Source organism: Chrysemys picta, chromosome 8 (genome assembly GCF_011386835.1).
Source record: "Chrysemys picta bellii isolate R12L10 chromosome 8, ASM1138683v2, whole genome shotgun sequence".
NCBI classification, from domain to species: Eukaryota; Metazoa; Chordata; order Testudines; family Emydidae; genus Chrysemys; species Chrysemys picta.
The window spans coordinates 45,435,846-45,451,784 of NC_088798.1; the positions used below are offsets into that span (position 1 = coordinate 45,435,846).

The 15,939-nt window shown below is 41.6% G+C and overlaps 1 protein-coding gene across 1 annotated transcript in view; it reads left to right on the forward strand.

Annotated features, from left to right (window-relative positions):
* LOC135973278 (complement factor H-like) overlaps nucleotides 1–15,939 on the forward strand; it is a 96,672-nt gene that overhangs the window by 38,792 nt on the left and 41,941 nt on the right. Inside the window, 2 exon segments of the mRNA XM_065556037.1 lie at nucleotides 7,400–7,582; nucleotides 11,101–11,305. Coding sequence (XP_065412109.1) covers nucleotides 7,400–7,582; nucleotides 11,101–11,305 — 388 coding nt within the window.

Genomic DNA, 15,939 nt, shown 5'->3' on the forward strand with positions numbered 1-15,939 from the left:
ACTGGGAAAGAACATGCCCAAAGAATTCAGGTTTCACACTTGATTTTGCCATACACAATCTTCCCAGGTTCAGTCTCAGCACATGAACTTCAACGGTTTCAGCATCCAGATTCAGAATGCCTGTAGCTTTCAACCTTTAAATTAACAGTGTCATAGTTGCAGTATACTGCCCTCAACTTCCCTATCCTGGCACTAGTTCTTAAACAGTTCCAGTTCACAGGCTCAACCCCACCAGCACACACAAGGCTCCCACTCTTTTGGAATCATCCACACCTAACAAACTGAGGAAACCTGTTTTTATTTGGCCCTTCCTCTGTCCTGATTGACCAGACTCTGTTTCCTCACCAAGCCTCACCTAGTGTTTCAGGATCAAATCCAGGCAATTAGTTCTTGCTTTTCCTGGCAACTGTTGTCATGACAACCCCAACTAATTTCCCATTGTCAGTGCTTGCTAAAGCTCTGGGACTCATTTAATTCCCAACAAAAGTGAAATAGGAAGTAGAACAACAAAATTTTGCAGCATAAACAGACATAAAGCAGAGTGGAACAGACACCAAAAAAGAATATGATCTCTCATACTCCATCTCCATTTGTATCTCATTCACTCACTCATGCCACCTGCAACAAAAGAGTTTTATCAACAGTAGAAACTTCTTAAAAGGAAAACATCTCCCCAGTGTATATCACACCACAAAGTCCCAGAACACTGTCACAGGGCCAAATACCTAAGACCAAAGGGTGAAAAGGGGGTGTCAAGAAACCTTCCTTTTCCAGGGAGGAAGGCCAGATGTCCGAATCTGTGTCAGCGGATTACAAACAAGTGCATGAGGAGGGATATATAGCTATAGTTTATCTGAGGCAACCTCAGACCTTCTGAGGAAGTTTTAAAGCATTCTGACTGAAATAATCTATCCTTTGTTTATTTTTAACAAACATTCCCATTTTACTATCCCACAGATAATTCCCCCCTTTTGTATAAGGATGACAGCTTTTTCAACTCCAGTCATTACCATTTGGTCTCGCAAGTCTTCAAAAGGTCCAATAATATTAATGTAACCCTTCTGCCCGTCTGAGTTAGCAGCAACAAGGGCCGGGTTCAGTATCTAGAGGTCCTGTTTCAATAACACAATGCAAAACCGTCTCGAGCCCCCACCCAGTAACCTGGGACAATTACATACCCCCCCCCCCGGGTGCCTCTAAGAGGCAGTACTTCCCCTCTCGCAAGCAGAGTCTGAGTGTAATAAAGGAGGGAAACAATGTGGCATTATGTTGGGGAAACACCACAAACAGGATTCATAACACAAACCATGAACAAAAGAGCCACCCTCCACCCCCAAGTAAGTTTGGCAGTATCCTTTTCCCCTCAGGATCTTAAGTCCAACAACCCAAAAGTCCCTGGTCAGTGCAGCCCGAGAGTTCAAAAGTTTATCTGCAGAGTTTTACCTCCCAGCGGGGGGTGGGCACAGTGGCGTTAAGGGGCACCTTACGTGGTCCGAGACCAACTGCCCCGCCTCTCCATGGGGTTCTGCTGCAGCCATCACTGCGAGCCACTCCACCAGCCGCTCTGCTCCACCAGTCGTCCCGTGAGCCGCTTCAGCCATCCCACGAACTGCTCCGCTCTGCCAGCCGCTTCACCAGCTGTCCCGCAAGCTGCTCCAGTCATCCCACAAACTGCTTTGCTCTGCCCTGCCAGCTGCTCAGCAACATATCTTCAGGCACCTCCCCCCCCAGCACTCAATGATTTTAGCTCTTTAGTGATTTCAGCTTGTAGTAGGGGAGTCTCAGTGCTAGTGCACCATTGGCCCAAAGTGAATTCAGCTCAGTGGCCTGTAACTAGACTCCTAATGGAATTAAAATTAGCTTTGATAGTCCACAGTAGAGAGAGAAGGAGGAGCAATTGGTATTTCAGGCCCTTAAAGGGGGCCCATACCATCAGGTACAAATACCTCTCTCAATTCACAGGGTTTTGGAAGCCATGTCCCTTGTCTAGCGAGTGCTACTTAGTTGATGGTGAGTCCCTCTGTCATAAAACAGTTTCATTGTTCTTGATTCACATAATCAGGGTAACAATTTATTCTTCCTGCCCCAATAACAGAGAAACTGGGGATCCCACAGCAGCCAAAGTGACCATTTGGGCTCATGCTAGTCGGGGTGGGTGTGCCTATGCAAACAAGATCTGCCCCTGAAATTCTTTTCCACAACTCGCCACCATTCACCACCAGATGTCAGGGTAGAGCTCATCCTGACTCTGCTTACATTAATAATGATTTTAAGGAAGAAGAAAACATACTCCTATCTCTTTCTGGACAATTCTACTGGTCAGCGCTCTGTATAGACTGTGAGACCAAGAGACTTATTTAGGGGGAGCTCATCAGGCTTCTAGGTTGACTGGCCTATGCCTTCAAAGTTTCTGAACCCATGTTGCTTATTGAAAGAAATGTGACTGTATTGATTTTATAAATGTTGCTAAAACTATTAAACCAAATTAAAATAAAACCAAGAAAACATATCACCAAAGCTAAGTTGCTATTTCATTAAACTAAACTAAAAGTAAAGTGTTACATTAATTTTATTTGTATTAGATTGCTGTAAGTTCAAGAAATCAACAAATTAGTCTCAATATTGGACTGAAATTAAATAATCAAATTAGTCAAATCATCAAATTAATGCAAAAAAAAATTCATATAAATTCTAAGAAGGAGTCTGAGGAGGTGGCTGTCCATTTTGTTGTAAATCCCAAGTAAGGAATTTTACCAAAGTCAATTAAATGTATAACTTTGCACTCGTTAAATAGATAATAATTTTGTTTCAGTATTAAGATAATATCTGAATTGCAATCCCAGAGCCAATTACAAAGCTTCCTCCATCTAGTGTAGTGGTTAATACTTTCCTCTCACATTGACAGAGATATTATAATTCAGAGTTTAACAGAACACTCTTGATAAGGAGTAGTTTGACAACTTATCAGAAGTTAAAAGACAAGTTATCATAAACGACAATATCAAATCTCTCAGGACTTTTAAACATAGAATGCAGAACATACTCTCTATTGAATAAGTTCTATGAGACATTATTTAGGGCTGTGTTAACCTAGGGAAATTTCCTTCTGGTGCTTTCCCCATGAAGATTTTATGGGTAGTGTTCTACATAAGCATGCACACAACCACACTTTCACACCCTAAAATTAAATAATATTAAACAGCTGGGATGTCTCACAACTAATAAAAATAGAAAAAGGAAAAATAAGATCTCAAATAACAGAATTTGCAAATTCTTTAGCTCTCACAGTCTTCTGGACTCTGAGTAGGAACTGGACGTGCAGTCAAGGTGGTGTTGCTGGCACAGCACTTCTCACTAGTGGACCTTCAGCTACAGAAAGACTAGCCAAAGGCAGGTGTAGCCTGTTTGTTGATGTTGTGAGTTCCTCTCCCCGAGGTGGCCTAGTTGTGAGAGTTCCAGAATGTCTGTCTTCCCTCTAGATTGTCTTGTTGATCCAAAAGGCAAGAGAGCTCAGCCTTACGCTTGATTCTTATTTTTTGAAAGTTGCTTATTCAGCCTTGATGTACCTCCCGCCTCATAGTGAGAGGCCTACCTTGGAGCCATGCAACTTGGTGCAATCAGCCAGCTTTGAATTAGGTCATCTTTAGTGAGTATCAACTTGGAAAAGCCCCCCTTAAATTAGCAATTTAAAAAATATTGGATGTTTTCCATAACACAGAGATCTATGTCTGTGACCCACTCCAAAAATATCAAAAATCCAGATACATGAGACCACTTTTGAGGAAGCTGGTATGGTTTTATCTGGGTGAAAATTCTTAAGATGATATTATGTCACCAATTTATGGAAATTTCAACATAAAAATACTATAAACATAGCTAATTGAGAGAGAACCCTAGCAACGGGCAGTTACTCAGCGTTCTTCCATCAGCAAAATTTAAAATAAGTTCAAACTTATTATCAGCCCAAGTAGCTGGGGAGCCAGGTAGCCCGCCCACCCCCAACCAGAGCCTCTGGGAAACCCAAAAGCTGTACATTCCATTGCTTTGTTTAGAAACAAAAAATCAGAAAAATAAGTGATATGGTTCTTCTTCCATTAGCTAGAAAGTTATCGTACTCTTAGTGTAAATGTTAACATCCTCTGCTCATTAAAATGATTATTTCTAATGTTGTGGCTATAATGTGTGTGTGCTTATGGGGTTGCCATTTACCTTTTATTTGCAGGAAAAAATACTATGAAAATGTAATTTGAAGCTGGAGGTGGTAATGCAGTTAAAGAAGTAGAATATATTCTCTCTGGTTTCAGAGTGGTAGCCGTGTTAGTCTGTATCAGCAAAAACAATGAGGAGTCCTTGTGGCACCTTAGAGACTAACAAATTTATTTGGGTATAAGCTTTTGTGGGCTAAAACCCACTTCATGCCCACAAAGCTTACGCCCAGATAAATTTGTTTGTCTCTAAGGTGCCACAAGGACTCCTTGTTATAATCTCTCTGTGGCAAAAGTAATGTAGTCTTGAAAAGGAGTAAGACCTTCTTGTTCAGCTGCCACTGGTAGCATTACGATTGGAACAATTTATTTTTTAATAGCAGTTTGTTTGTTTATATACATTAAAATCAAAATCATACTATAAATATGAACCATTTTAAGTAATTATGACTTTTATAAAAATAAATGAAAAGTTCAAAGGATGAAATATAAACAAAATTTAAATGTTTTTTTAAAAGTGTAAGTTAACTTCTAAATTCAGGAAAAAAATACAGTTTCTTTAAATTAAACATTGCCCCACCATTTAAAGTGCTATAGACTGCATTTGATTTTAGGAAACCATAGCTACCCAAACCTGCTTATTTGGGCAGGAAAATTCATAGAGTCCAAGGCCAGAAGGATATGATATGATAAGCTAGTGTGACCAACTGTATAACACAGGCCATAGAACTTCCCCAAAATAGTAGTATTAGGGACCCATTGTGCTAGGCACTGTAGCCATACATATAAAGCGACTGCCTCTGCCTCAAAGAGCTTATGAATCATCCTTTACTAATAACTAGAGCAGACAGAAACATTTCCAACTAATTTTGTTCAGCAGAAAGATCTTTTCTCTCAACACATACATTTTCCACAAATATAATATTTTAATTTTCCAGTTCTTTTGACAATAAAATAAAACCAGGGTATTTCTGTTAATATTTTTGGGGGGGTGCAGGGGGAAACAATCATATATTGCAGTCCTTGCTCTCAGTACAGAGCCTGTTGCCCTTTCGTTCTTTCTGGAAAGAGGACAGAAAGGGGAAGGGCCTTGGCTCACACTGGCTAGAGGATCTGGCCAACCCCAAATGGGAGAACACTCTCCTTGTATTGCCAACCTCAAGCATTCAGTAATTATGAATCAGGCCTGCTAAACTTATCAGATTTCACTAAACAATGATAAAATATTTAAAAATAATAAATCTGGGGTCTTTGTATTTGTCGTCTGTGTTTTGAACCCTCTGGGCCATGTTTTCAAGTTCTCCTCCACAACCATGAGGTTTAGCATCTTTTTATTTTTTAATAACAGCTGAAATTCTCACATAACATGACCCCAGGAGCTGGAATTAAAAAAACACGTGAAATACCATGTAATTCATGACAAAATCATGAGAGTTGGCAACACTGCCCCCTTTTGTCTTAGGGGTGGTGCAGCATGCACAGACCCCCATGCATCATTGAGCTCAGGAAGTGTTCTCTCCCTATGGCACAGTGGCTTCCAGAATACTCCTTAGCTTGGAAAGGCTACACATGGCTCCAAATGTGGGCCAGTGCCTTCAAGAGACGGGGCCAGTTCTTCAGCTGGGCCAAGTGTAAGTTAAGCACAGCTGAGGATGGGTGGGAGAAAAGTGACTTTGAGCCTGGTTCTGAGGCCGATGATGGTTGAAAACTCGTAAGGGACAACTCCATAGCTCAGAATTGGCTAAGGCTACATGCTGCAGGTCATCTCTGCCCCAACACAATCCCTCCAGACACTGCCTTTTTCAGCTGATGACTTCCCCGTGCAGAAACAATCCTTTGCAGCCCTGTTAGCACTCTGGGCTATTTTACTAATCAAATAAATATCATTTGATATTTATTGAGAGTAACTATCAAATGATGAGTGGTTCTTCTCTTTCCTATATGTTTATAATCCATTATTAATCTGTCAGGCCCAAGGGCTTTTCCAGAGACCGAAGCATTAACTTCATCCATGATTATATCACTTCTTATTGGTACCAATGGTTTTTCTCCTTGGCATCTTTTCTTTTCTTATTTTTCTCCTCTTTTTCTCTTGTTTAATTTCTTAAATTCTCATTGCTCATTTTCTTATCTAGTCAGTGTTTCTTCCTTTTTTCATTTGGTGTTTTATGTTACACTTTTTAACCCATTTTCTCCATTTCTCTCCTTAGCTTGTATCCTCTTACCTAGTTTTTACCCTCCATCACTCATCTCCCTTTAGTCTCTTTCCTCCTCCTCCTCAATATTTAGTCACCACAGGAAGAACATGGTGTCTAATGCTCTAATGCACTCAACCACTGTCTGAAATACCTCAGTTGTTAACATGTGTTCATGGAGAAATGAGGCTCTGCACAGGACAGTGACTACTTAAGTAACAAGAAGTGGAACAGGTTTCAGAGTAGCAGCCGTGTTAGTCTGTATCCGCAAAAAGAACAGGAGTACTTGTGGCACCTTAGAGACTAACAAATTTATTAGAGCATAAGCTTTCGTGGACTACAGCCCACTTCTTCGGATGCATATAGAATGGAACATATATTGAGGAGATATATATACACACATACAGAGAGCATAAACAGGTGGGAGTTGTCTTACCAACTCTGAGAGGCCAATTAAGTAAGAGAAAAAAAACTTTTGAAGTGATAATCAAGATAGCCCAGTACAGACAGTTTGATAAGAAGTGTGAGAATACTTACAAGGGGAGATAGATTCAATGTTTGTAATGGCTCAACCATTCCCAGTCCTTATTCAATCCTGAGTTGATTGTGTCTAGTTTGCATATCAATTCCAGCTCAGCAGTCTCTCCTTGGAGTCTGTTTTTGAAGTTTTTCTGTTGTAATATAGCCACCCGCAGGTCTGTCATTGAATGACCAGACAGGTTAAAGTGTTCTCCCACATCAGGAATCATAATACTCAAAAACCAGTGGGAGAACACTGCCATCAGTTTCATACAGTACTGCTGCAACTTGAATGTCAGTATGACTTAATATTTTGGTTTCAGCTCCAATATCAGTATAGCTATTTTTCACTTTTTCCTTTGATTTTTCCTGGTCTACAAATCAGAGTGAATTAATAGTGCTGTACTGACATATTACAGCATTTACAGTAACTAAATAGTGCCCAGTAGTTTTATTCTCTATTTCTATACTTCATTTCAGAGGCTGGTGGAAAGTGTGGGCCTCCACCAAGAATTGATAATGGAGACATTGTTTCATTCCCATTAAAACAATATGTACTAAATTCAACAGTGGATTACAAATGCAAAAGTTTGCATATATTGGAGGGACCTCAAAGTGTTAGATGTGACTCTGGACAATGGACAGACCCACCGGTTTGCTTAGGTATGTACAAAAATCAATTATACGAAACAGAACAGTGGTGTGTTATGAAGCGGTGTTATTTTTTAAAATGAACAACGCTGCCTGCTTACACGCAATACACATAGCCAGAGTATGAGACTAGTAGCAGAGGTGAAACCCATGGAGATGGTGGTGGAAAATAACCAGAAAGGATTCTGAGCACCAATAAATACATGCCCCATAATGTAGTGAATGCGGAAAACCTGCCACCATTCACACACCGAGAATATGGAATTTGTTGCCTCCTTTCTTGGAGTCCCTTAGAATTCAATTAGTTAATAATTAGGGATGATAGAATGTGGAAAGAAGGAAAGAGAAAAAATTTAGTAGACTCCATATTTGGGCTCTGGCGTTTGTAGGACTCAGGCTAGCATTAGTGCCTATCAACATATCAGAGCGATTCCTGTTTCTGTCTCTAAAGTCTGGGTCTTTTGTTACATTTCATTACACAAGAGTCATCTTCATCAGCATCTTTACATTCTTGAGAGAACAGGTTCAAATGAGGGTGGGATAGGAGCGATTCCATATTTCCACATAATTATCAGCACCTGCATATTACGTTTGTGCATAGCTTCTTGTGTAATGCTCTGTCCGTGTGATGAGAATGCTGCTTCTGTTTCTGCTCCTGATGCTCACTGCAGAATTCTAGCCCTGAATTTCTGGGTCTTATTTATGTAAAGATTTCACAACAGTGAAATGGGATAAATTCCGGTCCCTGCTAGGGTCACTGTAAAATATTGGAAAAGCAAAACATTATTATTTATTATTTACTATTTATTTGTATTACCAGAGGAGAGTACTTTAAGGGGCAGCTGAGGATTCTCTCAGTTTTGGGAGAATCCTGGGATGGCACAAAGCTGGAACCATCTGGGGTGAGGAGGGGGCCCAAGGGGACAGGGACAGATTGAGGTGCACTGAACAAATTTCTGGCCAGCAGAACAGTCCCTACGGGGCCATTCTAGCTTTTGTAAGTTGGGGTAGTCCTGTGGCTGCTCTAAATTCTGCAGAGATATGGGGTTGGGATCAGTCCCCAGCTATCTCCAGGGTCAGGGGAGGCATAAAAGTGGTTTTTAGACAATCTTTGCCTCCTCCACAGATGGTGCTGAGCATGAGCATTGATGACTGAGCCTAATATATTTGTGTGATGCTTGTGTGAGTGATGTGACTCCTCCTTTTAGGGCTGGTTAAAATATTTCCATCTAAACATTTTTTGACTGAAAATTGGGTTTTTGACTGAAATAATTTTTATTCACAAAAAAATCTTTTTTCTGTGTAAATTTTTTATTTATTGTTGAAAAACCAAACACCTAAACATCAAAGTTTTAAGTTTCTGACCAAAAATTTTTGTATTTGGATATGCTGTGGTGGTTCCTCGTGGTACTTGTAGTTCCAATGCTTCAACTGTGGCATCCTTCACTGTGGGCTGGACTCCCCAGCTGAAATACATCTCCCATGATGAACTATGGCCAGGTATTCCCATGATGCACAATTTATCCTCACCCAGTGGGGGATACCATGGTGTATCAAGGTAAATGCAGTCCAACCAGGGACCCTGAGGAGAATGGGATCATGAGACGGATGAACTATAACTCCCATAAGGTACCATATGGCATTGCCAATCAGTTTTTTAAATTAGTATTTTGCTAAAATGTTAGAAAACCTCATTTTCTGACTAGCTCTACTCTCTATGCATCATGTAACAGATTAATTAATAATTAATTAATATTTCTCTTCCTAAGGCTAAAAGGAATTCATTATATTCTGGCTACCCGAATATAGTCTGTGGCTTTCCTCCAGCCATCTTGCTTCATCCTTCAGGTCCTCAGGAGCTGTTTGCCCTCCACAAGCTCCCTCTCTTTCCCAGGGTGTGCCTCCACTCATGGAGAGAAGCTGCCCAGCTGTGGCAGTTACTCTCACTGGTACCACCCACTGGTCAACTTCAGCAGCAAAGACCTTACCACCTGCAGCTTTTACAGCTGTTCCCACTCCAGTGTCTGTGGCACCCCACAGCACTATTACTGGCTCTGCTTGCCCTGTCCTGCCCTGCTTGCTGATGGTATAAAGGGCTGGCCCACTCAGCTGGAGGGACTGCAGCTGCAGCATCCGTCCTCTTGGCCCACTGTACTGCAATCTCCTCATCAAGGCTGTTCATGATATTGATCACACCAGTTTATTTATCTTTTAAATCCTTTGTTCACTCTCCCCCTCACCAGAACTCCTGTGTAATCCCAGTAGTGGCATGAACTTGTGACTTCACCCCACATTCAACTGAGCCAATGCTCGCCCCAATATTCCCTGTAAATAAGTAAGAATTGGTGTGGACATGGTCACATCACAAATGAATTAGAAGTTAAGACAATATTTATGGATATTTATTTACTCTCACTATTTTCCCAGCTCTATTGTAAAGAAATTTTCCCCATAGACATTTGATTGCATAATTCTCCAGCAGGAGATAAATTGGGACTATGACTGTACAATTTATGAAATCTGGTTGATATTGTGACATATTATGGAAAACTGCCAATATGTATATGGATCCACCATTGCTGACAAGTCCTGTAACAGATACATACCAGAGAGGGACAATGGGAAATATTTACGGTTAATGACACAAAGGTTATGCTGAAAAGCAGCTACATCCTGAAGGGAGAAAGGAAGGTCGGAGCCAAGGAGAGTGACGCTAAAGACAAAACAAAGGAAGCCGGGGGGATTTAAATAGCCAACCAAACAGGAACGAAGGCCAGACAGGAAGAAGATTGGGGCAGGAGAGAACAAGGTCACACAAGCTGGGTAAGGAACTCCATGAGGAAGAGAAACCAGCCAGCATGTGACAGGCTGAATGAGGCAGGGAACTGCCTGTTTTCCTGGATCCAAAAGGTTCCTCAAGAACACACAAGAGCAGGGTGAGCTAGTGTAGGACATTGCTGTCTCAGAGCTTTATTATTTTGTGTGGTCTATACTCTCTGGCATTTTATATCATTAAGTAAAAGAGCAAATGTGTTATATGCTGTGCAAAGTGTGTGTGTGTGTCTGAACTGCTTCCTAACTGCTGTGTGCCCCTGGGAGTATTAAACTGTAAACCAGGAGCTTCACACCTTTTGGGTGGAGTTCTGGGAGAGGGTGGGTTTAGGTGCAAGGGACTCTGAAGAGTCATCTTTGCATCCAGGCGCTAGGCAATTGGACAGCGGGTGCCAGATGAAAGGTCTGAGCCCTGAGAGTGTGCTTAGGGCCCTTAAAATTGTGACAATGGCTGGACTTAGCAAGTGTCCAGAAGGGGGCATTTGCTAAGATCTATGACAGAAGGGAAGAAGGTCTACACTCTTTACTGGAGCATCTGGCTCTGTAACATCAGAGGTAAAGAGAAAATAGCTCTGATCTTTTGATTTATTTGAAGTATTTGAGAAGATGTATTATACAAATAAAGTGCTGTTGAGTCAAATGTCCAGGTCAGACCCATGTGCAAATAACTGAAGTGCCATTTTTTTTTTTTTTTGCAGAGCCTTGTACTATAACCCCAGAGGATATGGAGAGGAACAAAATACAGCTGAGACGGCCTTATGAAAAAAAATTCTATGTTTTATCAGGGGTCTTTGTTCAATTTGTGTGTAGATGGGGATATAAATTGGATCCAACATCTTCTGGACTTAGGGTACAATGTTTAGAGGGGAGTCTGGTATACCCTAAATGTAAACACAGGAATAAGTAATCTTTAGTTTAACCACAATATTGATGACTTGTCCACTAAGCCAAATTTTTATTTATTTATTTTTATTGAGGATGTCTAAGGGTGTGTAAAATACAATCAATACATGACATGGTGACTGAACAGAATGAAATGTAATATTCTCTGAAATTCTAATGTATAAAGTGAGATTTCTGCCTTGTTCACAAGATAAAAGCTGCTGCTTAATATCACAGAGTGTTGAATATTCCAGTAGAAGTATGCAAGTTGTTATTAAGAAATTAAAAACATGAGACCAGATCCCCAGCTGGGATAAATCAGTGTAACTCTGTTAATTTGGAGAGGTTATTTTGGTAATGGTGTTTTAAATGGAGAAGGAACAGGGAAACTTGGATACTTTAATCCAAAAATATGTTTTAAGTGTCCTCTAATGACATTAAGAGATTTTTCTTGGCACCCAACCCTGTGCCAAGAATTATTCACATGACAGTCTCCCGCCTCATGCTTCATACTGGCTCTTTGGCTCAAGCCCCAAGAGCATTTGTTTGTAAAGTTTGTATATAACAGACAAGACTATAGAGAATTCTACAATAAGGAAATTGACAGTTTGTGGTTGATAATACTATAGCTGGTCCCCTTCTGTGGGACATTCTGGAATTTTGATTTTAAAAAAAATCATTCTGTTTCAGAACAAAGAGTGAAAAATTTCCATGGAAGGGATGTTCCAAAAACATTTCATTGACAAAGAATTGAAGCATTTATTTTGAAAATTTCAAAAAGATATTCCATGGCAGAGAGCCCAAGTCTGAGGCTCCTGGTTCAGCCATGTATCTTAGGGCTTCCGGATTCCTTGCCACAGAGCTAGCTCAGTCACTGAGAAGACCTGGGACTTTCTGTCATGGAGCCAGGAGCCTGGGAGCTCTCAGGGCTACCATTAGCTTCAAAAATGTATATCTACAAATAACTTTTTCTATTTATATCTGATCTCTGATGGTTCCGGAGGATGAATGAAAATAAGCATCTAACTGTATCTTTAACCAGCATCTTATGTTCAATATCCATTAACCAGTTATTTGTAATATTCACAGATTATCTCCTGGGTTTTTTTTGGCATATTTGCCTGGATTGCAGTTTACATGTATTGGTTACACACTCATTTATTTATGTCTTTGATCAAAGGTACATTTCTACAACTAATTTCAAGTAAAGCAGGCAACTGGGTTTGGATAAAAGAAGATCTGAGCCAAATCTTCACCCCAAACTCAAACCAAAGCCAAACCTTTTTTTGATGCTTAAAACGAAATCACATATGCTTCTGCACTTCCTATTTTTGCTAATATGCTGGTAGAAGCAGCAGTATTTCCCACCTGGCCAAAAGGAGGAAGTATGGGAAATCTCACTAGCAACGTTGATCTTGTACCAGAATGTTGGTTTTGTTCAGGAAAACATTCAGACCTTTTTACCATCACTGTTAAAACAGACTTTTGGGAAAAGAAAATAATTTAGTAGATGCAACCACAATGTATTTTAACAGAATTATATAGAAACGATTGTTCCTTTTGGTTAAAGTTTAAACATGCACAATCTTAATTTTCTTTTTTTAAAATGAAAACAGTGTATAAAACATTTAGCAATTAAAATAACCTGAACATTCCTGCCTTGTAATTTTTGTCAGTTATTAACAGATCCATCCTGAAATGAACTGACTGGAAACTTTAGGGTATGATGAAAAATGCAAGCAAAGATGAATCAAGGTCTGCAGATAAAATGGGCAGTAGTGAGCTACGTGTGTTTCACAATATGTGAACAAACTAGTTCTTCTTCTGTATGCAGTAAATTGGAAAGTTGACCAGTCCTGTGACTGATTAATTTGTCAGAACCAGCTGGGAATGACAAACAAATCCAAAAGTAGTGCACATTGATGGGAGGCTATGTCCAGTAAATTGGACAAATTCTGGAACTTAACCAAATAGCCCCAAAAGCAGGTAGAGAGGAAAGGTGGTCCAGTGGTTAGGGTACTAGCCTGGAACTCCAGAGACTTAGTCTCTGAGTACCTCAGCATCCCATTTGTAAATAGAGGATAATATAGTTCTCTACCTCCCAGGGTATGTCTACACTTCAAGCTCGGCGTGTGATTCCCAGCTCGAGGAGATATACTTGTGCTAGCTCTCATCAAGCTTCCGTACTAAAAACAGATAGTAGTCCCAGCAGCTTGAGTGGTGGAAATGGCTAGCTACTGAGGGTATGTGCCTGTCAGAGACACTACGGACGTACGTGGGGTGGCTAGCCTGTCCCATCAGTCACACTGCTGTGGCTACACTCTATCTTTAGCACACTATCTCAATCAAAGCTAATGTGGGTATGTCTCCTTGAGCTGTGAATCACACCTCTAGCATTAAAGACTGTGAGGCTTTCAGATACTAAGTTATATGGCCCCTTTTCCAAGCTTAGATAGATATACATTCTGGGCCAGTCTATGAGATGTACTTCAGTCTGAGTAGTACCCTATGCTGTGAGCAGTCTGGGACAGGTCCCTGGGGTGCAACTTGGACTGTGGGACTGCTGAGCTCTTCCAAGCCCACCAACCTGCCAGGGCCACCCAGAGGATTCAGGGGGTCTGGGGCAAAGCAATTTCGGAGGCCTCTTCAATAAAAAAAATGCAATACTATAGTAACATGTATTTGGAAATGTAAAAAATAACCAGTGAAATACATTCAAAAATTATTTTTTAATAATTTGAAAATACACAAAATACTTTATTTAAAAACATTAAATGCTTTAATGGTATGTATACTTTTGCAATTACATAATGGGCTGTCACTGGGTGATGGTGATGGTTGGTGCCAATGGGCTGTCGCTGCCTGGGGAGGCACTACTGTTGCCCAGGGCTGGGTGGGGAACTGGGCTCTGGGTCGGGGGGTGCCCGGCTCAGAGGGGCTGGGCTTGGAGCTGGGGGTCAGGACTGTGGGGGGATGGGGTCGGGGGGGTGCCCGGCTCAGAGGGGTTGGGCTCGCAGCTGGGGGTCAGGGCTGGGGGGGTGGATGGGGTTGGGGGGTGCCCAGCTCAGAGGGGCTGGGCTCGCAGCTGGGGATCAGGACTGGGGGGGTGGATGGGGTCGGGGGGGTGTCTGTCACTGTTCCAATTTCTAATGACATCAATGGGTCTACTTGCAAAGTAAGGTCCTACTCAGCATGCCTGGGGGTATATCAATCTGGCCCTAAGAAAGCCCATTAAATGTACTTTATTATTCTGGCTACCATTGAAACCAGGTACAGCTGCCCCCTCCAATAGATTATTCCTTCTGGTTAACTACTGCCAGGGCACTAATACTTAGTGGTGGGGTGAATATAGATTTTTGTTGCATCTCTCAGCCCCAGTCAGGGAATGCCTCTCCTGAATGACTCCAGTGAAGTGACTTATCCATAGCTTTGAGTGGAGTTAGCATGGAGACAGCCTACTTCAATTCCATATCTCATTGTTGAGGGTTATTTTCCAGCAGACACCTCTGTACTGTGCCTCTGAGAATTTGTCCCAATAACTGTCTCACTGGGCATGATTGAAAGTCCTTTGAAGTCGATGGGAGTTTTCCTCACAAATCTTTATGTGCTTTCAATGGGTTTTGGATTAGGCTTTCTGTGTGACTAGCTGGGGGTAGAACTTCAATTACGGGAAAAATCTAAATATTGTTGTATGCCCCTCCCCAAATTTGTATGTATTGAAATGAATGAATAAAATATATAAATAGATGCAGGAAATGAATGTAATGCAAGATTAAGGGTGAGATTTTTAATCACACAAGACTCAGGAAATGTAGAGTTAATGGCAGGGTTCTCCTGGTTCTTACCTGCTCTTTTCCACAAATGCGTTCAGAGGACAAGGTTGGCAGCGGTAGCAGTAACAGAAGGGTCAGCTTCTTCCCACTGGACTTCGAGCTTCTCTAAATACTACTCTGGGATGGAAATGGATTCTTACGGATAATGGTTTGGACCCACCGTACGTTTGTATGATCCCAAGTGTCACAGGGTAGATTGGGCCTGAGCCCAGTGCTTAATCTGTAATGAAAGAGGTGCCGGGGCTCAAGCAATTTCTTTACATTCATAAGTGATGTGGCAAGCCCAGAGGTGCCACAGCTATGAACTGCCAAGCCTAGAGATTCTGGGTCTCAGCCCTGGCAAACCCCTGCAAAAATTAAGCACTGCCTATGCCTCACTAACAGCCTCTTGTTGGGGTCTGATGGAGGGCAGTTGGTCTCCACACAGAGCCAGAGGGGAATAGGGAACTGGGAGAGGAAGATGTGGCAGAGTGAATCTGCAGAGAGTTAGGAGGCTCCTGAACGCTGCACAGAGCAGAAGCCTCTGAAAGAGAGCCTCTGGCTTTAGGGACGGTGATGGGGTATCCACCCCGCACAGAAGTCCAAGATAGTGGCCAGATGGGCCAATTAACCTAATATATGGAATGCTGAGGGGAGAGTCTAATTAGAGGAACAGGCTCACCTGTGCTGGAACAGGTGGGGTCTACACAAAGTCAGGTGGCTGGCTGCAAGCAGGGGGTTGCAGGCAAACAGGCTGCAGCCACTTCCTGAATTGAAGGAGTTGGAGTCTGGCAAACTCAGAGACTGGGGGAAGCTACACAAGTAGGAGTTAGTTCAGGGAAG